Source organism: Linderina pennispora (genome assembly GCF_002104995.1).
Source record: "Linderina pennispora strain ATCC 12442 chromosome Unknown DL89scaffold_2, whole genome shotgun sequence".
Taxonomy (NCBI): domain Eukaryota; kingdom Fungi; phylum Kickxellomycota; class Kickxellomycetes; order Kickxellales; family Kickxellaceae; genus Linderina; species Linderina pennispora.
The window spans coordinates 862,109-886,218 of NW_024468250.1; the positions used below are offsets into that span (position 1 = coordinate 862,109).

A 24,110-nucleotide genomic window follows, 5' to 3' on the forward strand; every position below is an offset into this window, starting at 1 on the left:
GGGCACTAAGGCACTCTGTATGCAATACTCTCACTCTTGGCCGCTTCAATTTGCTGTCCAACTCTCTACCATCTCTTATCCTGACGGCGTTTGCTTATACGCCAGATTACTGAATAACACCGTTGATTACCAGATACTTACCTTTCCCGTTTGGCCAATATTTCTCTGCAGACCGGCTACGGTCGCAAACACCACAAGAAATGTCCTAATGCGCTATCCGCATATGCAATAGTTATTGTGGTTCCAAATCCACATGATTTCAGGAACCACGGATCAAGTCCTTTAGACCACAATGGCCATCCATACTATTCCAAGCGACTGGCACCACTACTTAGACGGGCACTCGCCCTTTTCACCTGGCGATTCCTCCTTCCTTCTTTCATATAGCATATTTCATACGTTCAATATACGTCGTGGAAAGGTGCCTGGAGAGTAGACGTATTCCAGACAGTTGCAGGAGGCTGCCTATCTAAGTGTATCGTATCCGAGACACAACAGCTGTATTCACTGTTAACACAATTGCCTCCACCGATATGCCCAGGGAAATACATCTTTGTAATATATTGCCATTTCTCATTTCTGCTTTTACAGCTACAGCACCGTATTATCTCCTGCTGTTACCTAGTGCACTCCATCTCACAACACATTGTATTGCCATTCAGGCAACTCCATGCCCTTCACCACCATGTACAGGTCCAGACCCTCACGTATATAAACATTGTGGACTGGAACGGCCCTATCCTCACTTTTTCTCCTCAGCAATATCTAAATATATTCATTCCATAAAGCTCATAACTACTGGACTCGCCAAAGGACAACACACTGGAGAGCACGTTTCACTAGGGAATGAGCTTCTGAAATGGGGGCTGCGCTGTTCATTAATAGCAATGTCTGCTTCTCGTGCTTGGTAGTCCACAAGCAATCATCCCAGTCCGATTTGTGGAGCTATGCCTCTATTCGCTCAAGTGGCACCTGACACAGTTTACATCTGCAGTGCGCAGTACCAGAATCCTGGCGCCGCTAGCGATCTGGTGATCCGATTGCAGCTAAAATCAGTGATCACTAGGATGCTGATCGAATTACCTGCTGCTGAAATGTGGCTCGCCCGCTCACGCGCGTCTTTGCTGCTTTTGCGAAGGCGCATCCACTGCTGAGACGGTAGATTTCCTTCTTTTCAAAACAACTCTAGTTCGTTTTATCAAAAATGGTATGAAACTCGCTACGTTGGATGCGAACCTGGGAAATCTTTGCGAGGAGGTTCCGGATCATGATGGATGTCGCAGAGATATTTTCTGGTGCCGATGACTATGCTGGACTGGTCCGGAATTCCTGGAATCTGAGAATGAGCTTAATGCGAAGGAAGCTGCGAAACACCGCAGAGTGGTTAATGCCTCCTGTGGAAATTCATGTTCTCATGAATGCCGGCGGGTCCGAAATTCAGTGCTGTGCCAACGACTGGCTGTGCTGGACGACTGGCCAGTACCATTAGCGATCAGACAGAGCTCAGAGCGGGCACTAATTGCAAATGCATTGTCTTTTCCTTCTGCTCCCCTCTGTAGCCCTCGCAGAAGACGTTCAACATCAAGCGCAAGCTGGGAAAGAAGGCCAAGCAGAACCGGCCCATCCCCACCTGGTTCCGCTTCAAGTCGGACACCACCATCCGGTAAGTGCTTGGGAGATACTGAGGGTTTGAGCTGTGAACAGCCACGCGCCTGACGTCACACACCTTTTGCTGATTCTGTACACCCCCTGGTTTCATTTTTGTAGCTACAACGCCAAGCGTCGTCACTGGCGCCGCACCAAGCTGAACCTCTAAGCAGCGCGGAAATTTCATGGCTTCAATAAATTTCCATTTGCAAGATGGGCAATAAAACAGCTGTTTGAATACAATAGAATCCTGAGCAGTTGCCACCATGACTGTCGGCTGGTGACTGGACCTAGTGTGTTTGTGCATGTGGTTGATGCTGATGCGATTAGGTAAGCCTAGCGATAATATGAAGCAGCTTCCATATTTTTTGAACCGTTTGCGTAATGCCAGGTGCGACGCTATTGACGTCACAGCCAGGTATTGAGCCTGAGGGAGGGGTAGTTCACAACCACAACTCTCAGCAATCGAATCATGGTAGTACTGGAATTGCTCTGCTCGCGATGCGAGCTCGGTTGCTAGTCCAGCATGGGTTGACACGTCGATAAGAGGCATCACGGCGAACCGGTCATTTGAACGTGTCGGATGGTTGTTGGTGCAATAGTCGATCATGGACATCTCCCACCTTGGTGGCCTGCTCAGCGCAGGCGTTTCAGCTGCTGGCAGTTCCGCTGCTGCACGCCTCTTGCGCAGGTTCTTTGTTGCAGGGGTGGTGCCAGAAGCATCGGTAGCAATGGCCGTAAAGCGACGGAACCAGTTCAGGAATACCGCCTGAATCACAGAGTGACTGGAAAATGAGTCCTGAAGTTTAGAACTGCTGCGAGATCGCGGTTCAAGAGCCGAGACGAATAGGCTCGCCTGTATTGTGCTATGGCCCGCTTACATGACTCGCTTGTACAGCGGAGAAGGCCATGGCACTTCACAGTTGGGTTCTTCGATCTCTGGTAGGGCCGCGGATTGGGAACATGCCGGAATGTCTGCAGCGACTTTTCGCAGCAGAACGGGCACATCGACGATGTCCGGAATTCGTCGATCAGATAGACTTCAAAGCCATGGTGCTTGAACTTGTCGCGCCATCCCTTGCCACGAATTCGGCGCATGGTGTTGGGCCATCTGGCGCACTCCAATTGCCCATGATCAGCACTGGGTCTGGGCCGAACTTGCTCCGGAGTTTTGCGGCAAGCCTGTGGTCTGCACGGGCCTGGTTCATGAATGAATCAAGGCGCAGCTTGCAGGTGAAGCGGGTACACCTTGGGACTGGTCCCGACACCCGGATAGGTTCTTACAGCGCCTCTGGTACTGCTTGTTTGACTTAGTGGGTTGCTGCTCTGGTAACCTTCGTGCTGTCATCGTGCTGGCATAAAACGGTGCTAGGACACACCGCACAGATGCATGGGCGGTAACGTAGGCACGGAATTTTGCTGGGCTAAGGGTCCGGCAGCAGTGCTTGGAAAGCTCTGCCTCTGCTATGCGTGTGGTGTCGAAAACCAGTTTCCCCATCGACGTTACATGATTGACATATTCCTCATTCCAGATCAAGGAGATATCGTCAATTACTAGTACCTGCCTTCTACAATTCCCTGTAGGTGTCATGACGATTAATCTCCTGTCCGCGAAGACCCTCTTTCTCCTTTCCTAGTTCATTGTTTCTATGGCACCCTTTTGAAGTGGCTATAAAATGGCCACTTCAGACAGGTCCCGTTGTTGAAAAATCATCAGCTTTTTACACCTTAACAGCCTTCATCTGCTGTATAGAATATAGGGCGGCTACCGTCCTCGTCGGCAACCGGAGTTGCAATGGGTTTTCTTCAAATGCCAGGGTTGCATTGGAGCAGTTCCAAAATATAGATCTGCTGGTGATCGCAATTGATCAGATTACGATTTTTTTTTTGCTGAATATGCGATTTTTTCAGATATTGGCAAAAAGTTCAACTTTGTATCTGTAGCCTGCATTTTTACATAAAACTTCGCAAAATGGGTGGACAACGGAAGGCCATGAACAGGCGTGTAGCATCCCACAAAAAAGCAGACCAAGCCTAGCACGAAGGGCAAGAAATCAGACCTACCGCAATCATCATACGACGTCTTCGAAGCCTCCGACAACTCTGAGGCAGAGCAGCTGACAAACCGGCGGCAGCTGGAGCGTGTTGATGTGCGTGACTACGAGGTTGACGAAATCGACTCTTCAGACGACGAGGATATCGACAGCGACGGCGCGTTTGATGAGAGCGATGAAGAGCAGTTTGGCTCGTATAAAACCAAGACGGCCAAGGGAGTCACGTTTGATCTGTCTGAGGACAGCGATGGAGACGACGGATGAGGACAGGGACATGAGTGATGTGGAGGAAATGGACGAGGACTTTGAGGGTCTGGTCGACCTCTCTGAGATGCTGGATGGCGGTGCCGAGTCAGATGAGGAGCCGGCTTCGAGCAAGCCCAGGCAGGACGACGATATGTCAGACGATGTTCTTGATCAGATCGACTCCGAGTCAGACAGCGAGATGTCAGAGGAAGACGAGGACAGCAAGCTCAGCAAGCTCAGCAAGCTCGATGGTTTTGTGACATCAATCAGTGCACGTGCACCTAAGCGCAGGTTTGTCAGCGAAACCGGCGACTCGCGAGCTGAGGACGAGCATGCCATTGGCAGTGGCCTGTCTACAAAGGGCGTGTCGCTGGGGATCGATGATCTTCTGGGCTCCTTCGCCACACCGGATTCTGAGGATGAGGAGGGCGGCGAGGGAAAGGCGGCCAAGGAGATCCGAGTACTGCGTGACAAGGTTGCCAGGCTTGATAAGGCTGCTAACAAGCGCGGGTCAGGTGTGGTTGCGGCGCCGCTGGCTAAGCGTCTGCAAGACCAGGTGGACCGCAAGGTAGCCTATGCGAAGACCAAAAAGAGCATTTCGGAATGGCAACCGACGGTGGACGCAAATCGATCAGCAGAGCACCTGTCGTTCCCGCTGAATGCGCCGAGCGCGCCTGTTGTCAACAGCACTGCGCTAGTGGCAACCGGCCATAGCAAGACTGACATGGAGATGCAGATCTCGCAGATGCTGGCCGACAGCGGAATGACGGACGAGCAGCAACAGCAATACGAGGAGCTGGAGCTCAAGAAACTGTCGCCGGAGGAGGTCAAGGCCAGGCGGCGCGAGCTGCGGCTTATGCGCGAGTTGATGTTCCGTACTGAGCAGAAGGCGAAACGCTCAGCCAAGATCAAGAGCAAGGCTTATCGGCGGTATTCTGAAGAAGGACAAGCTGAAGGCCAAGGACCAGGCGCTTGAGCAGATGCGCGAGGACGACCCGGAAATGTATGCTATGATTATGGAGCGGCAGGCACGCAGCCGTGCTGAAGAGCGCATGTCACTGAGACACAAAAACACTGGCAAGTGGGCGAAGGCTGCGGCCAAGCATGCTCACGGAAACGACGACGTGCGCAAGGCCCTGCAGGAGCAGCTCGACCAGCACGAGTCTCTCAAGCGCAAGATCTATGATCTCGATAACGATGAGGATGTTAGCGACTACGAGCAGCGCCAGGCTGCCGGTATGGATGATGATGAGGGCGCATCGGACTTCTCGGACAACGATGGCACGTTCAGCCAGATCAAGGACAAGGCCATGAAGGAGCTCAGCAAGGTTATTGAGGGCGACAGCGAGGAGGCACAGCCGCGTAAGGGCCTATTTGCGATGAAGTTTATGCAGAATGCGATGGAGCGCGAGCGCCAGCAGGCAGAGCGCGATGCCAGGGCGATCCGCGATGAGTTCGAGTCCCTCGAGGCTGACGTCGATGAAGATGGCCAGGCCATCAAACTGCACAAAAACGCCCCTGGTAAGACTGCGAGCTACTGCACCTGGCCGAATGGTATTTGGCGGTGGCATTCAGAAGCGGCCTGCGGAAGATGACCAGAATTCAGTGGAGGAGGAGGATGTCAAGCGCGTGCGTCTTAACAGCGCTGGCCAAGTGACCTACGGCGGCTGGCCATAGTGTGCGTCTGGCGGAGAACATGACCATTGGTGACAAGACCACTGCTGCTGATACGAGCAACCCGTGGCTGGCCGACGAGGACGCGCACGGGGCGTCCAACCGCAGCGGCAAGATGGCCGGTCTGTCGCGCGACAGCACCAAGCTGGACAAGCTGTCTGCCCGCCTGCGCGCCAAGCGCCAGGCAGTCAAATCTGCTGGCGGCTCAGACGACGTGCTTCTGGACGTCAACCAGACGCTCATCCTCAACAAGCCTGAGACAAAGGGTGGAGACAGCGAAGGACGAGGATCCCGAGGGCATTCGCCTTGAGTCTGTCGATGACAGCAAGAAGCCAGCTGTGTTCTCGCAGCGCGAGCTGGTTGAGCAGGCGTTTGCCGAGGACGACGTTGTGGCTGAGGAGTTTGAACAGGAGAAAATCGAAGCGATGGAGGAGGATGCGCCTAAGGATGAGGTCATCTCGATGCCTGGGTGGGGTTCCTGGGGTGGCACCAGGACCAAGTCGCGCAAGATCACCCGCCCAGCTGCCAAGGACTCGGGAATAGAGAAAGACAAGCGCAAGGACGCAAAACTCGGCAAGGTCATCATCAACCAGAAACTGGCCAAGGCATCCACAAAGTATTATGCCGACAATGTGCCTTTCCCGTACTACACATCCCGAGCAGTTCGAGGAGACCCTGCAAGCGCCGCTGGGCCGGGAGTGGAATACTACCCGGTCACACTCCAAGATGGTCAAGCCGCGTGTCATGACCAAGATGGGCAAGATCATCGATCCGATCATGATCCCATCAAAGAAGCGCCAGTAGTGGAATTCCAGCTCATGTGTCTTGCCAATCTAAATATCATATTTATAGCGAAGATGTTGTCATATGATATGATACACCTGCCAGTGTCATTTTGAGCTAATAAACTGGGCAGCAAAATTGAGTCACAAAATTTTTTTTTCAGCTTTTAGTTACTACATCTTCGTCATCAGATAACATACATATTTCTATTCAACATATGTTTGGCAGGGCTTGACATAGTATAAACATATGTAGTCAAATGTTCTCTAAACATTGTAATTTGTATGATATGGATGCAATAGTAAAATATACTGGGCAGAAAAATTGAGTCACAAAAATGAAAATCCTCAGAAATCATAAATAATTTCTCATAGCAATATGCATTGCTCTTGACAAAATTGATTCATGATGTATGCCATGTGTTAGAAGGTCACGAGTTTCAGAGAGTGGTTTGGGCTGAGTCAGCCAGACAATTATTGTATTGTATAAGGAATGGGCTGTAAGCAGCCAGAAAAAAGAAAGAATTATGAATAAGAAGAGAAAGTAATTATAAGAAAGAAATGGAGAGTGGAGAAGAGAGGGATCCCAAAGGAGGATCGGAGTCATGGCTATGATGACACATGGATTCAATTAGGAAGGAAAAATTGTAGAAACTCACAGAATCATAAATTCTGACATACCCCCCTTTTATGATATTACTGTCATTCCGAGTCCCAGCTTGCATTGATCGAATGCTGATTGAGACAATTTCTTTGTCAGGAAGTCAGTGTATTGGTCATCCATAGATACGTGCTTGATACCAATCAACTTGTCTTCAAACATCTGATTTGGTAGCTCTAGTTCTTGAACATAGTGTTTGTTCTTATCAGTTGTGTTTCTATTTCAGATATTGGATATAGTTGCAGTATTGTTGCAGAGAACCACTGAACATTTGCATAGGAATCCAGCTTCCAGTAAGAAGTCTGTTGTCCACTTCTGTTCTTTGATACCACTATTTACTGCAATTGTTTCTGCTTCTGTAGACAATTGAGGCATAGCACCGAGTCTTTTGGTCAATTTCCAAGATGTTGCTCCTCTAGCAATTATCACCATATATCCCAGAATCATCTGCTTTGGTGTCCGAAGATTATATGAGGCATCAGCATATGTGACTGGCTGTAAATCATCTGTTCTGTGATATTCAATACCCATATTTACTGTGTGTTTAAGTTATCTCAATACTCGCTTGGCCATCCCTAGGTGCTTTATCATCAAGTCCTGATTATAAGCAGCCAGGGATGATGCAATGTGTGATATATCTGGATGAGTAACTATTGCCAAGTACTGTAGGGAACCAATAATAGATCAGTAATTGGTAGGATCCATCCACTTCTTATGTGGCTCAGCTGGAGCCAAGTCTACAGATGTGCAATGGGGCAGGTGACAAGGGTTGCAGTCTGATATACCGAATTTATCTAATAGTAGTTGGATTGCACTTCATTAGTTAATCAAGATTCCATTCTTGTTTCAATGCAAATTGATTCAGAGAATACTGTTTGCTTCACCCAAGTCTTTCATCTGAAATTCTGTGGATAGAGCTAACTTTACTTGTCCTAGGACCTTGCTATCAGTTGCGACCAATATGAGGTCATCCACATATGTTGCAATGAAGCAGTATGATTTGTTGTCACCATATATGAACACCCTGTAGTCTGAGTTGAATGGTTTGCACTTCATCTTCTCTACTAGGTGGTCCCAAAGTCATTTGTTCCATGTGTGAGGTGCTTGTTTGAGGCCATATAGCAATCAGTTGAGTTTGGAGATCAGTCAGAATTGGTTAGCTATTTAATAATTATTAATATTTTTATTAGTTTCTTACTCAGATGCCAAATATGGTGCTTCTCCGAAACCCCCTTCGGCATCCTGAAAAATTTCAGTTGATTTCTCGGGACGCAGCCTCTATCTCAGTAGAAGCATATTAATTGTGTATCAACTGAAATTTTTCAGGATGCCGAAGGGGGTTTCGGAGAAGCACCATATTTGCCATCTTTGTTTATTTGTTAATCTAGTTGTTAGAATCTTTTTGGCCACTACTAAACATTCTGTATTTTAAAATATTTATTTATTGCTAGTAATTGATTTCTTATTTGTTAATTGGTTATTCTGATAATAGATATTTAGTTTCTTTAAACTTTTATATTTGTGAATGGCCTCCTTTGTATACAGTCATTGACTAGTCTCCCAATATCCTATCAGGAATATTAATGTATACATCCTCTTCTAGATGGCCATTTAGGAAGGCAGTCTTGATATCCATACAATGAACTAGGAGCTCTTGCTGAGCAGCAATTGCTAGTAGAATTCGAATTGACTTAGACTGAACCACAGGAGAGAAAATATCTCCATAGTTTCCTGGTCTTTGTAGGTACCCCTGTACTACAAGACATGCTTTATACACTGGAGGTGCATTGTCAGCAGGAATCTTCTTCACAAATACCCAACGTGTATTGAGAACTCTCTCATGTCAGGGGTGATCAACGGAGGTCATTCAGAGATAATTATCTACATAACAACTATTTATACATGTTGAAACTATTGGCAATTTCAGTGAAATAAAAATTTCACCCAAACTGCCATCGGCATCTTGGAAAAGTTTCAGTGAACATAATTTCAACCAGAAAGAAAAACCTTTGCATATTTGGGGTTAATTATCATTGGGCAACAAAAGTCAATATCTCAATAGATGTGGCTAAGCAACCACAAGGAAATTATGTTCACTGAAACTTTTCCAAGACGCCGATAGCGGTTTGGGTGAAATGGCAAAAAAAATATTTGTATTTTTAAAATCAATTATACACACAAAAACATTCTGGACACAATATCAAATAATAACTATGAAAAAATAATTAGCAGTAAAAAATAGTTCTGAAAATGATTATTCAAATATCTATCTAACAAAATTGCAATTTACTAAAATTTACAAGTCCAGGAATGACCCCCAACCAGTTGTAGTACTTCATTCTTGCAAATGGAGTCTAATTCTGATTGAATACTACTATGCCATTTGCTTGCTTCCATTCCCAGGATTGCAGATTGATAACTCTCAAGTCCAGCTACTGAAGCATATGCATATAAGGCTCCATGGGAAGTAAGAAGACCCTCAAGTTCCACTTCATAACACTGTTCTTCAAATGCATGTTCAGTATATAGCAACAATTGTGCCAACCCATGAATGAATGCAGTTGATCCAGTTATCTCTGAAGGGCCTACTGATAATTCACTGGATAATGTCATGTCTTTTAAACTGGTATTGGATTGTCATTCTGTTTTAGATTTGCTCCAACTTAGTCAGGCTTTATGAGCAGCATAAGGAAATGTAACATCCATATTTTCTGATGATAGAATATGTGAGCTATTAGCCTTTTCATATATACATTTGCCAACTGAATCTTTGCATCTATGCTTGGGTTGACTTAAATATGACTCATCTGTTCCTGTGGCACTAAGGGGTGCATAGATATGAGTCTTCAGATGCAGTTGTTGATTGGCCAGTATTGGACTCATAGGAATGTCTATGTGTGTCTTTGGACTGGATTTGGGTTTATTTCCAGTCCACCGCACTATATCTGATATCTGTGATATCTTCTGTAGCTCTTCCATCTCTGTGTCAAGATTTGGGGGAGGAGGTAGATATCTAGACAGATCAAAATTGACATATTCATGACTTACAGGGAGCATAAGGATATCATTTATCCAGTCATAGTCCATAGGTTCAGGGCTGCTCTCTATACATAGTCATGGGTTCTCAGTTTCATGTTCTCTTGAATCAATCTCTATGGCTGAATTGCTAGGATGTGATCATGCTTATGATTGGAGATCAGTCAGAATTGGTTAGCTATTTAATAATTATTAATATTTTTATTATTTTCTTATTCAGATGGCAAATGGAGGTCATTCAGAGTTTGTTATCTGCACAACAACTATTTATGCATGCTAGAACTATTGGCAATTTCAGTGAAATAAAAATTTCACCCAAATCGCCATCGGCATCTTGGAAAAGTTTCAGTGAACATAATTTCCTTGTGGTTGCTTAGCCACATCTATTGAGATATTGACTTTTGTTGCCCAATGATAATTAACCCCAAATATGCAAAGGTTTTTTCTTTCTGGTTGAAATTATGTTCACTGAAACTTTTCCAAGATGCCGATGGCAGTTTGGGTGAAATTTTTATTTCACTGAAATTGCCAATAGTTTAAACATGTATAAATAATTGTTGTGCAGATAACAAACTCTGAATGACCTCCACAATGTTTTCAACTCCAGAACTACGAGTCTTTGCAGCAAAGATACAGAATCCACAAGGTTTTAAATATGTAACACTAATGTTAGATGGCCATGACTCAAGAGCACTACACAATGGAGCATACAAACCAGATCTCTATTCATTCAAACTGAAAAAATCAGGATATCGCACACAAGTATGCATTGATGTGAATGGAATGGTTCTACTTGTTTCACCAACTGAAGACTGTAGAGATCACCCAGACTCAAGAATGATTAAGAACATAGGGCTGCTGAAGAACATATCACCTATTGATTGCATTGTGCTTGATGGTGGCTATCCACAAAGTATTTTGGAAGAGATGACTGAGGAAGAAGAGCAGGATACATTTGGACTACACAACTTTTGTTTACCAGTAAGAAAGCAGAGAGGAACAAGCTTATCAGAAACAGAAGCTGAATAAAATTCTCATCTTGGATCATTCCATTCAATGGTAGAAAATACATTTGGAGAACTAGGCAATACATTCAAAAGGCTGTCAAACAGGGAGATTGTTAGAGTAAAGAATAGGAATGTTTACAATATGCAAATGAAGTTATGCTGCTTGCTTTATAATATGAAGAAGTTGCTAGCAAACAGTGATGTACATATTGATCATCATCACTCATCATGTGTATCAGGGTAATCAAAGATACTCATAACCCAGAGTAAGTCAACACAAGTGGAACCAATACATACTTTGCCCCAGAAAGCAGAGTTAGAAGCATCTATTGTTGAAATTCAAAATCGATTCCTTCAATCTAAAATTGATGACACATATGATTGCTTGGTGCATATTGATTAATTACAGATGGAGTACTAATGACTTGATGACTTGAATTTGATGTTTTAAAATGGCACATTTTGATTATTTCTAAAAATGATTGTATATATGATTGCTTGGTGCATATCTATTTATTACAGATGGGGTTCTAACAACTTGATGAATTTATTATGATTTTTTAAAATGGCTTGGTTTGATTCTTTTTAAAATTGATGATATATATGATTGCTTGGTATTAGAAAAATAGTTATAAATAGGATGATAACAACTTGATGACTTGAACATGATGTTTTAAAATGGAAGCTTTTGATTAAGTCTAATTCTATAAGGAGATCAGTCAGAATTGGTTAGCTATTTAATAATTATTAATATTTTTATTAGTTTCTTGTTCAGATGCCAAATATGGTGCTTCTCCGAAACCCCCTTCGGCATCCTGAAAAATTTCAGTTGATATACAATTAATATACTTCTACTAAGATAGAGGCTGCGTCCCGAGAAATCAACTGAAATTTTTCAGGATGCTGAAGGGGGTTTCGGAGAAGCACCATATTTGGCATCTTTGTTTATTTGTTAATCTAGTTGCTAGAATCTTTTTGGCCACTACTAAACATTCTGTATTTTAATATATTTATCTATTGCTAGTAATTGATTTCTTATTTGTTAATTGGTTATTCTGATAATAGATATTTAGTTTCTTTAAACTTTTATATTTGTGAATGGCCTCCCTATGTGGCTTACTCACTGACTTTGCACTCATACAGATCATACATGTGTTTCAATCCATATCATTTATAATACTTATACTATTAAAAGCTCCCTTATTGACCATTTGAATAATAGTATTGTCATCCCAGTGCCCACATCTAGTATACAAAGTTGATAGTAGTATCTGGGACTTGACCATAAATGCACTGCCACCAGCCTTTAGCCCTTATCCTCTTAGCATAGCAAATGAGTAGTGCCTATTTTATACTTATACCCTCAATTGCTGTACACCCTTTGGAGATGAGATTGTACAGCAGTCATTGCTAAATTCCACCTTACAGCCCTTTTTGGTAAGCTGGTGCACTTATAGTAGATTTATTATTGCTTTTGGTGCATAGTACACTTCATTCAGTTGAAATCTATGTAGTACATCCTAGCTATCTATATTGATCCTAACCTTACCCCATTTTGCTGTGTGAATCATCTCACCATTAGCTATATGAAGCACAACCCTTACTGATACTGCATCCTATAGTAGTTTGTCATCTCTAATAAGGTGTAGTGTTGAGCCAGAGTTGATATACTAGGTCACCATTTCAATCACTGATAGTACTGCCTGGCTTATATCCCTAATGAAAAAACAGAAGTCATCTACTTCCCCCTGCCTGATTTGGTTGGCATTTCTGCTCACCCAGTTATATGATGGACCAATTTGGTACTTATTCATCTAATGCCCAGTTGTGCAATATGACTTGCAGTAGCAGCTCACATTAAATAGTCTCTGCTTGTATGGTTAAAGGGGGTCATTCCTGGACTTGTAAATTTTAGTAAATTACAATTTTGTTAGATAGTTATTTGAATAATCGTTTTCAGAACTATTTTTTGCTACTATTTATTTTTTTCATAGTTAGTATTTGTTATTGTGTCCAGAATGTTTTTGTGTGTATAATTGATTTTAAAAATACAAATATTTTTTTTGCCATTTCACCCAAACTGCTATCAGCATCTTAGAAAAGTTTCAGTGAACATAATTTCAACCAGAAAGAAAAACCTTTGCATATTTGGGGTTAATTATCATTGGGCAACAAAAGTCAATATCTCAATAGATGTGGCTAAGCAACCACAAGGAAATTATGTTCACTGAAACTTTTCCAAGATGCCGATGGCGGTTTGGGTGAAATTTTTATTTCACTGAAATTGCCAATAGTTTCAACATGTATAAATAGTTGTTGTGCAGATAACTAGCTCTGAATGACCTCCAAAAAGGTCTGACTGCTATTACCACTTGTCTAGTCATTTCCCCTTCCTCTGGCTCCTCTTACTGCTTCTGTGCCTAAATATCAACCAGCTCTGGTTCTAGCTCCCTAAGGTTAAGCTCACCAATTTTACTACAAGTCAAGTTATCCACTGTATTGTCAAACTCTTTAGGTAGTGAGGTCAGCATAAGTATCCTAACTACCAGCTTCATTGAGAACTTGTTATCCTCCAAAATCTGTACTATTTCCTCAATATGGCTAATCATAGCACTGACATCACCTTTGTACTTTAGATCTACTAGTTCTTAGAGTGGATTTCATATATCTATCATTATCATTGCCACATACAGCCCCTCAAGTCACTGCCACAGTTTGTGAGGCTTCTTATGCTCTTAGAACATCTCTGCTGCTCTTACAGTCATACAGTACAGGATCAAGTTACATACTTTGAGCTGTTTCTGCTCACTCAGCCTCATGCTTACTGCTAGCATAGTAGGAACTTCAAGAGCATATTCAAAACCACATACCTTGAGTATGTCTGGAATGTTTCTACTCCACATGCAAAGGTTTGCTCTATTTAACAGGTGCACCATAGTGAGAGGTTATAAAGAACTTATAGGACTCATAACTAAAGTAAACTGAGGCATTATATACACTGAGCGGCAAAATTGAGTCACAAAAATTTTTTTCAACTTTTTGATGCTATATCTTCGTCATCAGATAACGTAGATACTTCCATTCGATATATGTTCGATGGGGCTTGATATAGTATAAACGTATGGCATTAGATGTTCTTTAAACATCGTACTTCGTATGATATCGATACAAGAGTAAAAAACTAGAAAAATTTAAGTGGCAAAAATTTGACTCACTTTGGCTTCATAGTGCTATTTCTATACCTTATCATTTTTTGAATGGTGTGAAATCACTACCTATAACTCTTCTGCATTCGCTCTTCAATATTAACATCTCATTCATAACGTTGCTCAACTACACGTAGTACTATCATGTATTCAATATGCGAAGAAAAATTATGAAGGAAATGATCAACGTTTCAGCGCTGCCATCACTCTTATGGATGTTGATTGCATAGTTGATATTCGCGTGATTTGTACTCAACGATGACAAGAAATGAGTTTGATAGCTAGTTCACTGAGGGAGTAATCAACTATATATGATGCACAACTACACTTATGCTCTCTATTGAAGCAATGTGATTCTATGACATGATTTTTTATAGTAACAATATATAGATAGGTAGAGAGGATACTACTGTGGCTATCTGCTCTATACTATGAGATATCCATATGTAACCTCTGTGCCTAATGATAAGCCATTTAATCTGAATCTCAAATTTTGCAACTTTCTTGATCCTTCTTTAAGCAGCTCCTTCCGATCAAATACATAATAGATCAAATCAAATGTACTTGCTATACAAAGCACATGCCCCACAGGTGACACTGAGAATGAAATATCTGAATGAATATACTCTATTCTGCCAAAAATAAAAAGAAAACCAGAATCTATGAACAATAGAAAAAGTAGATTCTGAGTTTAGAGTAGCGTATCTCTATACAGCTAAGGCTATTGCTTCCTTAGTAGAAGGGGATGTGACATACTGATCAGTGTATATATGATGATATAAAACATACCTTGATTACATACCTATGATAAGCAGTAGGAGAGTGCAAAGATTATGTCCAAAGTATTCATCATCATATAAATGGCAAATTAGGCTACCAGTTGGCTAGATATGAATACTGCTTCTACTGTATGATGATCAGTGTAGTTCCCTAGATATGATGCGCTACTCACATATAGGGCTTCAATATGAGTATGATCTGATAAAGGCCAAAATTCATCGTTTTTGGCACCTACGTTGCATTGGTCAAGGAAATTATATATACGTAAGTAAATGAAACCGTTTATTCATGGGTAGTGAACTCGATGCCTGTGCGTATCGCTGCAGTCAAAAAAACCTATGGTGTCTATGCTAGTTAGTGAGAAAAAAATCGACGAATTTTGTGAGCAAAATTGAGTCAAAAATTTATATTTTTAAAAAGTCAATTTCTCGCTTATTTCAAGAGTGATAAGCACATAACTACATGAAATAGATTAGTGCATGACATACACCATGATTTAATCTTATCATATTCAATGAACGTCGTTCTGAGAAATAAATTAAGATTTTCGATGATTTTGATTTTTGTGACTCAATTTTGCCGCTCAGTGTACAAAGTTTTAAAATTATGAAATGAGAAAAATACTAAGCAGTTAAACTGATAAAGAAAAGGAAAAAAGGAAAAGATCTTTCAGAGAGAAGCTCAATGTCACATAATTGGTGGGTTATCTAGTTAGGATTTTCCTCACAGTAACTTGCTGATTTAGGACTAATTATGTTGCCAATTGGAGGTCATTCAGAGCTAGTTATCTGCACAACAACTATTTATACATGTTGAAACTATAGGCAATTTCAGTGAAATAAAAATTTTACCCAAACTGCCATCAGCATCTTAGAAAAGTTTCAGTGAACATAATTTCCTTGTGGTTGCTTAGCCACATCTATTGAGATATTGACTTTTGTTGCCCAATGATAATTAACCCCAAATATGCAAAGGTTTTTCTTTCTGGTTGAAATTATGTTCACTGAAACTTTTCTAAGATGCTGATAGCAGTTTGGGTGAAATGGCAAAAAAAATATTTGTATTTTTAAAATCAATTATACACACAAAAACATTTTGGACACAACAATTATAATTATCTGTTCCAAAAATATCTAGTAGCTAAAAATAGTTCTGAAAACTATTATTCAAATATCTATCTAACTTAATTGCAAATAACTAAAATTTATAAGTCCTGGAATGACCCCCATTGACTAGTGTCCAACACTACTACAGCACTACAGGACCAAACAACTACTGAGCAGTAATGAGATCAGGGTAAGCTAAGGAGATCAGTCAGAATTGGTTAATTATTTAATAATTATTAATATTTTTATTATTTTCTTATTCAGATGCCAAATATGGTGCTTCTCCGAAACCCCCTTTGGCATCCTGAAAAATTTCAGTTGATACACAATTAATATGCTTCTACTGAGATAGAGGTTGGGTCACAAGAAATCAACTGAAATTTTTCAGGATGCCAAAGGGGGTTTCAGAGAAGCACCATATTTGGCATCTGAACAAGAAAATATTAATAATTATTAATAATTATTAAATAGCTAACCAATTCTGACTGATCTCCATTGATGACAGCAATAACAACTTCAATATTGATCCCAGTTATCCAGATGATAATAGCAACTTCCATGAGTTAGGTAAACTAGGTAGAGATAATTTGAACATCAGATCTAATTATCCAAATAACTATCATATTCCTAATAACGATCTGTTATTGTTCTCCTCTGTATATGCTCCACTGACAGATGGGAATACCAGGCTAACAGTCCCAGAAGGTCATGACATGGCCACTAGTATTGTTGGTGAGATGGAATACTAAGACATTGGTACAATGCCTTCTGATGTTGGACAAGTGCGAAGCATAGGCATTAATCCACTGGATGTGGGATAGGTACAATCCACTGCCATTGGACAATTCGTTGGATCACCAACTGTCAATAGATAAATCGCTTATATCGTTGAGGCAGTCAAGCCCCTAGCAATATCATCTAAAGGCTCAGCTGCAATACCACAGCTATGGCCTGATCAGTTACGCAGTGCATAATTGGTTTATGCTGAACTTCATCTTACTGAGACCGATTATGAAGTCCTAGTTGGACCAAGCATAGAGCCTGACACAATCCTTCCAGGTGAACCACAACTATCCCCCAGTATTAGTGAGTTGGATTTACTTGGATACAACCAGGTATTTGGATGCACTTATTCTCTTATGGCACGGGTACCCGATAACGATCAAGTCCCACTTGAAACAGCACTAGCTAAAAAGAAACCATCCACACACCTAAAGGCGTCAAGTCAGCAGACGAGCACACATCACCAATTGCAGCAATGAACACAATAGATAGTTTACTCTGAAGCTGAAAGCAGTGCTACCGTGCGTACAGACATCGCAGTCGAAATCAATATGTAGCCTACCCCAAATGGGCAAATTTGTTCGTATCATACACGCGCTGGCCTGACTGGATCACACAGCAGGACGCAGCCCCTTCGATAAGTAGCGCACATTACCGAAAAGAGACATTTGACGTGAACCAGTATATATTTCTCCAATGACAGAAAACAGCTTGTGATTCACAGGGGGTAAGTGCGGCACAAAAAGCAAGATTACGCTTAATCCTTGAGCTTCTTGGTACCACGGAGCAGACCGGTACGGCGGGCAGCAATGAGACCAACCTTCTGACCAGGGACGGCCGAGCGGGCAATGGTCGAGGCGTGACCAATGTGCTGGTGGTTACCACCACCATGGGGACCATCGACGGGGTTCATAGCAACACCACGAGTGCGAGGCCACGAGTGACGCTTGGCACGGAACTTGAAGAAGGCACGGCCAGCCTTGAGGATGGGCTTGTCAATACGACCGCCACCGGCGACGATGCCAATGGTAGCGCGGCAGCCAGACTTCAGGACCTTCTTGTTGCCCGAGGGCAGCTTGACGCGGGTGACGCCCTCGTCGTGGTTGTGGCCAATGATGGTGGCGTAGTTACCCGAGGTGCGAGCAAGAGTGCCGCGGTCTCCGGGCTTCTCCTCGATGTTGGAAATGATGGTACCCTCGGGCATCTCACCGATCGGGAGGGTGTTGCCGACAACGAGCTGCGCCTTCTTGCCGCAGAACACGAACTGGCCAGTGTACATACCCTCAGTGGCGATGAACAGCTCAGTGCGAGTCTTGAAGCGGTACGGGTCGCGGAACTGAATCTTAGCCAGGGGAGCGCCACGTCCAGGATCGTGGATGATCTCCTTAACCAGACCGCGAATGTAACCCTCGCGCTCGGCGTAGTCAGCGGCGCGGAGCTTGGCGGCACCCTGGCGACGGTGGGTGTGCGACTTGAAAACGGAGCCGGCACCCTTACGTTGAGCTCTGATAACTCTACCCATGTTTGACTACGTTTGTTTCCAACCTATACAAGGAACATGCAGCACCAGCCGTGCGGAATTTCGAATTAGCCCAAATGCCAGAACCAGGAAATCCTCCGAATTGGCTGCTGCCTGTGCGCCGGATCCATTCTGTGCAGACGTATCCATCACGCTCGCTGCGCATACTCCGACTCCGTCCCCTCGAATCCATCAGCTAAATCGCCAGTGCTTTCGATGCGTACCTGTTGTAAAATAAAATTGGAGAAAAAGAGGCTGCACTTGAGTCTGCTGGCCGAACATGGCCATTTGATACACCGCAAAAAAATCAAAATCGCCTCCTTTTGGTAATCGCTTTCTTGATTGATTTTCCTCGTGATCATGCCTCGAGCCACTCATTGCCAGAGCCTGTATGGGGCTGGGCGGCTGGCACTGCGCACATGCACTGTGCCTGCCAGCCTTCGTAGGGTCCGGTGGAGCCCCGATCTGACGCTGTCTGATTTCTTGAAGGCTGTCAAGAACAGTCGCCCGACAGTCAACGAGGCCGATCTGAGCAAGCAGATAGAGCTTACCAATGACTTTGGCCAGGAGGGATAGGCGGGCTGCACGCGTTTTGTGGTTGTCAGCATGCTGAAAATTATATTATACGGATGTACTTTGCAAGCGACGCTGGGCAGGCTATTGGCGATGTATAATCTTGTTCTGCCAGTACGGCATGTTTTGCGATTCTGCTACTTGATGGTGCTGGTCCCAAAGCCAGCCTCGTACGGCTGTGCAAGTTCCCCAGATAATTTCCTGGGCTGCTGGACGCCGTGTGGCAATGTGAAATCGCCAGTGGTTTCATGTTTATTACTCACGGCCTAGGCTGTGACCTTCGCGATGTGCGCTGATGGTGCCCAGAGCACGGCCTTGTCGCCCCTCACCCGGCATAAAATCCGACAGGGCGGACATGTGCTGGGCGACAGTCCGCTGCCACCACCACAAAGCACCTGCTATCATCGTTCACCAGTCTCCCACATACACATATCCTGCACGCATACCTTGCACGCATACCCTGCACGCATATCCGCCAGCTGCCCAGCTACTAATCCCCCGACAAGGTAAGCTGCGCGGTACTGCGCGAGTGCTGCTTCGCGGACCCGTAGAGCGCGGCGCCACAGTGGCCAAAGATAGGTGGGCTTAGTGTGCCAAGGCACAAGGGCTTGGCTTGATTGGGCGCGGCAGAGGAGTTTTTTTGGCATTCGTTTTTTGCTGCTCTCCTTCCCAACTGGCCAGCTCTGTATTCCTCCTCTGTACTTTTATATTGCGCCTGTCCTTTCGCCGAGTGTGCGCCAGGCGAAACCGTTTCCGTCTCTTTTCTCACACCTGCTCACCCCAGTTTATTCGTATTTTCTACACCTGTTAGCTACATGACGCAAATAACCGCCGGCCAGCTGCAGCGGCACAGAAACAGCGTCCATTTGCAAACACTGGAAATGACAGCCGCCCCGCTGAACGATTCGCTCGAAATGCGCGAGAAGCCGCGCATTCCGCCAAAGCCTGCTAACCTCCGGCTTGCAGTTGCGGGTGCGACACAGCCCACGCAGCAGCAACAGCAGCAACAGCAGCAGCAGCAGCAGCAACAGCAACCGTCATCGGGTGCATCGACTTTGGCAGCCGACGCAGTCAGAGCACTCAATTCGGCGGGCGACTCGCCGGCATACTCGATGCAGTCGACCACGCGAGCGCTGAACGCAGCAGCTGCAACGCCAGAGATTACACCACAGAGAACAACACCGGCAGCAGAGTCGCCTCCATCGCAGCAGAGGAAGAGCCCGGTCTCGGCGGCAGCGGCTGCAGCAGCAGTAGCTACTGCGGCAGGACGGAAGCGGGTCGTGGCAGACTTTGAGTTCGGGCGCACACTTGGCGAGGGCTCGTATTCAACAGTAGTCGAGGCGAGGGAGAAGGCGACAGGCAAAGTGTTTGCAGCCAAGATCCTGGACAAGCGGCATATCATCAAGGAGAAGAAGATAAAGTACGTCAACATTGAGCGCGACGTGCTGCACAACCTCCACCACCCGTTCATCGTGCGCCTGCACTACGCGTTCCAGGATGCCCACAGCCTGTACTTTATCATCGACATAGCCAGCAACGGCGAGCTGCTGTCGTGGATTCGCAGACTGGGCGCCCTGTCCGACGAGTGCGTGCGGTTCTATCTGGCGGAGCTTGTTGTCGCCGTCGAGTACATGCATATGGAGCACACGCTGCACCGCGACATAAAGCCCGAGAACATTCTACTCGGCGACGACATGCACATCCTGGTGACCGACTTTGGCACAGCCAAGATGTTTGGCAAGGACGAGACCGACATGCGCGCGTACTCGTTCGTCGGCACTGCAGAGTACGTGTCGCCGGAGCTGCTCACCGACAAGGCTGCCGACTGCAACAGCGATCTATGGGCTATCGGCTGCATTGCATTCCAGCTGCTCACTGGCCGCCCGCCGTTCAAGGGAGTGAACGAGTACCAGACCTTCCAGAAGGTCCTGAAGCTTGACTATGCATTCCCAGCAAACATCTCTCCGGCTGCCCGCGACATGGTCGAGCGCATACTGGTGGTTGAGCCCGAGAAGCGGCTGGGATCGGTTCAGCGCGGCGGGCTGAAGGAGCTCAAGGAGCACCCGTTCTTTGACGGCTTTAGCTGGCAAGCATTGGCCACACGGACCCCGCCTAAAATGGCGCCTGCTTCCGGTGCTGCTGCTGGGACCGGCACTGAGCTGCCGTTGGTTACGCCGCCTGCCATCCCACCGAAGCCAGCGGTCCTGCGTCAGTCGACAGGTGAGCTCTCGACTGATATCGACTATGCCAGCAGCGACGGCCTCGACACGATCAGCACGCCAGACTCGTTCCCGGCTACGCCAGAGGCGCTGAACAACTACTGTCTGCCGCCCATGGTCTCAGTCCCCGTGTCCCCGCGTGAGACTCCAGTCCATCTCGCCAACTCCACACGGCCCACTGCAAGCGGATACCGCGGCAGTGGCGGGGGTGCCTACAACCCAGCACCTCTGCCGCTGCCTCCACCGCACCCGCACAGCCAGTACCAGCAGCCGCAGTCGCAGTCGCAGTTGCAGTCGCAGTCGCAGTTCAGAGATGACATCTATGATGTCCGCGTGAGCGACCATGTCCCGCCCATGCGCACTGAGGAGATGGCTGCTGTCCAAGGCAATCACTATGCGTCGACCGACTATTACTCCACATCGTACCGGCCACCGGCACCGCCAGCACTCGGCGGACGGCCCACGATGTACCGCAACATGGAGAGCGGCAGCTCGCGGTCGTCCTGGCCGTCCCGGCTAAAGGCTGTGTTCTGCTGCTGCAGATAGTACCTCAAGTCATCTGCCATACATTATCTGTTTGTATATAACTAAATATTTATGTTTACCAACCATGCTGTCGATTAGAAACGGGCTTAGAGCATGGCTGCGGCTACGGCAACAGGCACACATGAGCACCTGGCCAAGAGCGCTTGTATGAGATTTTGCAAATGCCTTTGAACCGCAGCCACTAGATTGGAATCAGCGCATTAGTAATCACGCTTCGCTGACCAGATAAATCCGTGTTGAGGCCAAGAACTTTGCAGAACACGTAACTTCTCTTCCTCCCCCTTGCATTTCATGGAACGCTGTTTGCAATGGCGGCTTTTTCTCAGACACTTCGATACCGGGCTGTGGACAATGTGCATTCCGACAAGGTGTATCTGCCTTCGTCGTACCTATCGGCACTGCTGGAAAAGCGCAGCATAGATTCGCCGCTCCTGTTCCGCGTAAAGTACCGTGCAAGGCAACTCTTCTGCGGTGTGCGCGAATTCAGCTTCGACGAGGGCTATGTCGGCATCCCGCACTGGCTAATCGATGATGATAAACTAAGCGAGGGTGACAACGTCATCGTTGAGAACATTGAGCTGTCCAAGGGCACATTTACCCGACTGCATGCACTCGACAGCTCTGCACAGAGCATACGCGACGTGCGCTCTCTGTTAGAGGCACATATGCGTGCAAATCTCACGGTTCTATTCCCTGGTGAGACAGTTGAGGTTCCGGTTGGCGGCATGCATGAGCCGGTAAAGTTCCGCGTGGTTGAGGTAGAGCCCAGCAATGAGGCTGTTGATATTGTCGACACGGATCTGTCTGTGGATATTCTCTTTGACGGAGCTTCTGGCTCTTTAACGCATGAAGATAACAGTAGCGAGCTAGGGATTGGCTCAGCAACAAACATCGCTTTGGGCGGTGGGTCGACAAAGGACTTGTGTGTGCACATTCCTGCACAGACGGGAGCTGTGTCGATCCACATCGACTGCCATGAAGGAGATGCGTCAGTGTTCGCCAGCAGAATCGTCCAGCACCCGACGATGCGGGACAACACTTGGTTTGACTGTGCAGCGCCATCGGCCTCGCGCAAAACTATAGCTATCGATGGCTCCGCCTTGCCTTCAGGGTCAAACAGCATATTTGTTGCCGTTGCTGCATCAGATATCGGGTGCAAGGCAACCGTCTCGGTCACCTTGGATACAGAGGAACAATCAAGCAACGCCGTCCAGGGTGGCCCTGATGCGGCTGACAGCGACTCGGTTATATGTGACAATTGCAGAGCACATGTCCCGGCATCTCGACTGACAATGCACCAAATCGTTTGCCAGAGGCACAACTGGCGGTGCCCCCAGTGCAGCCGCATCTTCAAGAACGGCAGCAGGGAAGCAGAGTTGCATTGGCACTGCCCGATTTGTCTAGTTTCAGGCGAAGCAGGTGATGAGGCAAAACACAACAGCCATTACCACGAACCAGCTACATGCACCTGCGATCCGACCAGCCCGTTCGACTCGCTTGTTGATTTGGCCGAGCACCGCCGGACCGAGTGCCCTGAGCGGCTGATCGAGTGTCGCTACTGCCACAACATTGAGCGGCAAGGAACCAAGTCATTCGAACCCGAGGATATCATGATGCAGCTGCACTCGCACGAGTCGTACTGTGGCAATCGCACAATCCCGTGTGCAAAGTGCAAAGCCAATGTGCGTATCCGCCAAGTCCAGGTACACATGCGTGTCCACGCAATGAAGGACCAGGCAGCACGCGCCGCAATGGTACCGTGCTCGAACGCCGAGTGCGATGGCGAGCGTGACTCAAAGAACGCGCTTGGGTTGTGCAAGACGTGCTATGGCCCGTACTATACCAGCGAGTTTGACCCCAAGCACTTGAAGCTACTGAAGCGGTTGGCACGAGCGCTACAGCTGCAGATGGTCCACGGATGCGGCCGCTCGTACTGTAGGAACAAAATGTGCGCTACGGGGATCCGGAATGCAGACAAGCTGAGTGTCCCGTTTTCAAATACAGAGGCAGCATCCAAGATTGTACCAGTGCTGAGGGCGCTGGCGCCATTGTCTACCACTGGCCCGGCGGCGGTAAATTACGCAAACCTTGATATGCATCTGTGTGTCGATGAGGCAACCAACAAGCGCACCAGCAAATAGAACACATTTTCTTATAGAGCATACCAGAATTACTCTGCTCGCGATGCGAGCTCGGCTGCTAGTCAGCATGGGTTGACACGTCGATAAGAGCATCACGGTGAACCGGTCATTTGAACGTGTCGGATGGTTG

At 45.9% G+C, this 24,110-nt stretch overlaps 6 protein-coding genes across 6 annotated transcripts; 4 read left to right on the forward strand and 2 right to left on the reverse strand.

The window, feature by feature from the left end:
* Positions 1-373: 373 nt before the first annotated feature.
* DL89DRAFT_86071 (uncharacterized protein) lies at positions 374-1,087 on the forward strand. The gene has a single exon (XM_040892175.1). It carries the CDS (start codon positions 534-536, stop codon positions 909-911), a length of 378 nt encoding a protein of 125 aa, XP_040746351.1. The 5' UTR covers positions 374-533; the 3' UTR covers positions 912-1,087.
* Positions 1,088-1,270: 183 nt separating this feature from the next.
* DL89DRAFT_320715 (ribosomal 60S subunit protein L39) lies at positions 1,271-1,893 on the forward strand (the record flags this gene model as incomplete). Its single annotated transcript, XM_040891227.1, has 3 exons — positions 1,271-1,318; positions 1,560-1,663; positions 1,768-1,893. 3 exons carry the CDS (start codon positions 1,271-1,273, stop codon positions 1,814-1,816), a joined length of 201 nt encoding a protein of 66 aa, XP_040746352.1. The 3' UTR covers positions 1,817-1,893.
* A 1,726-nt stretch (positions 1,894-3,619) lies between these two features.
* DL89DRAFT_290795 (small-subunit processome) lies at positions 3,620-7,844 on the forward strand (the record flags this gene model as incomplete). The annotated part of the gene is made up of 9 exons (XM_040890130.1): positions 3,620-3,652; positions 3,693-3,920; positions 3,955-4,817; positions 4,867-5,468; positions 5,539-5,600; positions 5,641-5,847; positions 5,903-6,253; positions 6,282-6,421; positions 7,832-7,844. The coding sequence occupies 9 exons, from the start codon at positions 3,620-3,622 to the stop codon at positions 7,842-7,844; spliced, it is 2,499 nt and encodes an 832-aa protein (XP_040746353.1).
* Positions 7,845-17,444: 9,600 nt separating this feature from the next.
* DL89DRAFT_86110 (60S ribosomal protein L2) lies at positions 17,445-18,755 on the reverse strand. Its single transcript, XM_040892176.1, has one exon. The coding sequence runs from the start codon at positions 18,502-18,504 to the stop codon at positions 17,740-17,742; it is 765 nt and encodes a 254-aa protein (XP_040746354.1). The 5' UTR covers positions 18,505-18,755; the 3' UTR covers positions 17,445-17,739.
* Positions 18,756-18,799: 44 nt separating this feature from the next.
* DL89DRAFT_86165 (uncharacterized protein) lies at positions 18,800-19,239 on the reverse strand. Its single transcript, XM_040892177.1, has one exon. The coding sequence runs from the start codon at positions 19,107-19,109 to the stop codon at positions 18,876-18,878; it is 234 nt and encodes a 77-aa protein (XP_040746355.1). The 5' UTR covers positions 19,110-19,239; the 3' UTR covers positions 18,800-18,875.
* A 947-nt stretch (positions 19,240-20,186) lies between these two features.
* Positions 20,187-21,188, forward strand: DL89DRAFT_220848 (phosphoinositide-dependent kinase-1; the record flags this gene model as incomplete). Its single annotated transcript, XM_040884478.1, has 1 exon — positions 20,187-21,188. A coding segment is annotated over one exon (1,002 nt), but the record flags the coding sequence as incomplete, so codon positions are not given.
* Positions 21,189-24,110: the final 2,922 nt, after the last annotated feature.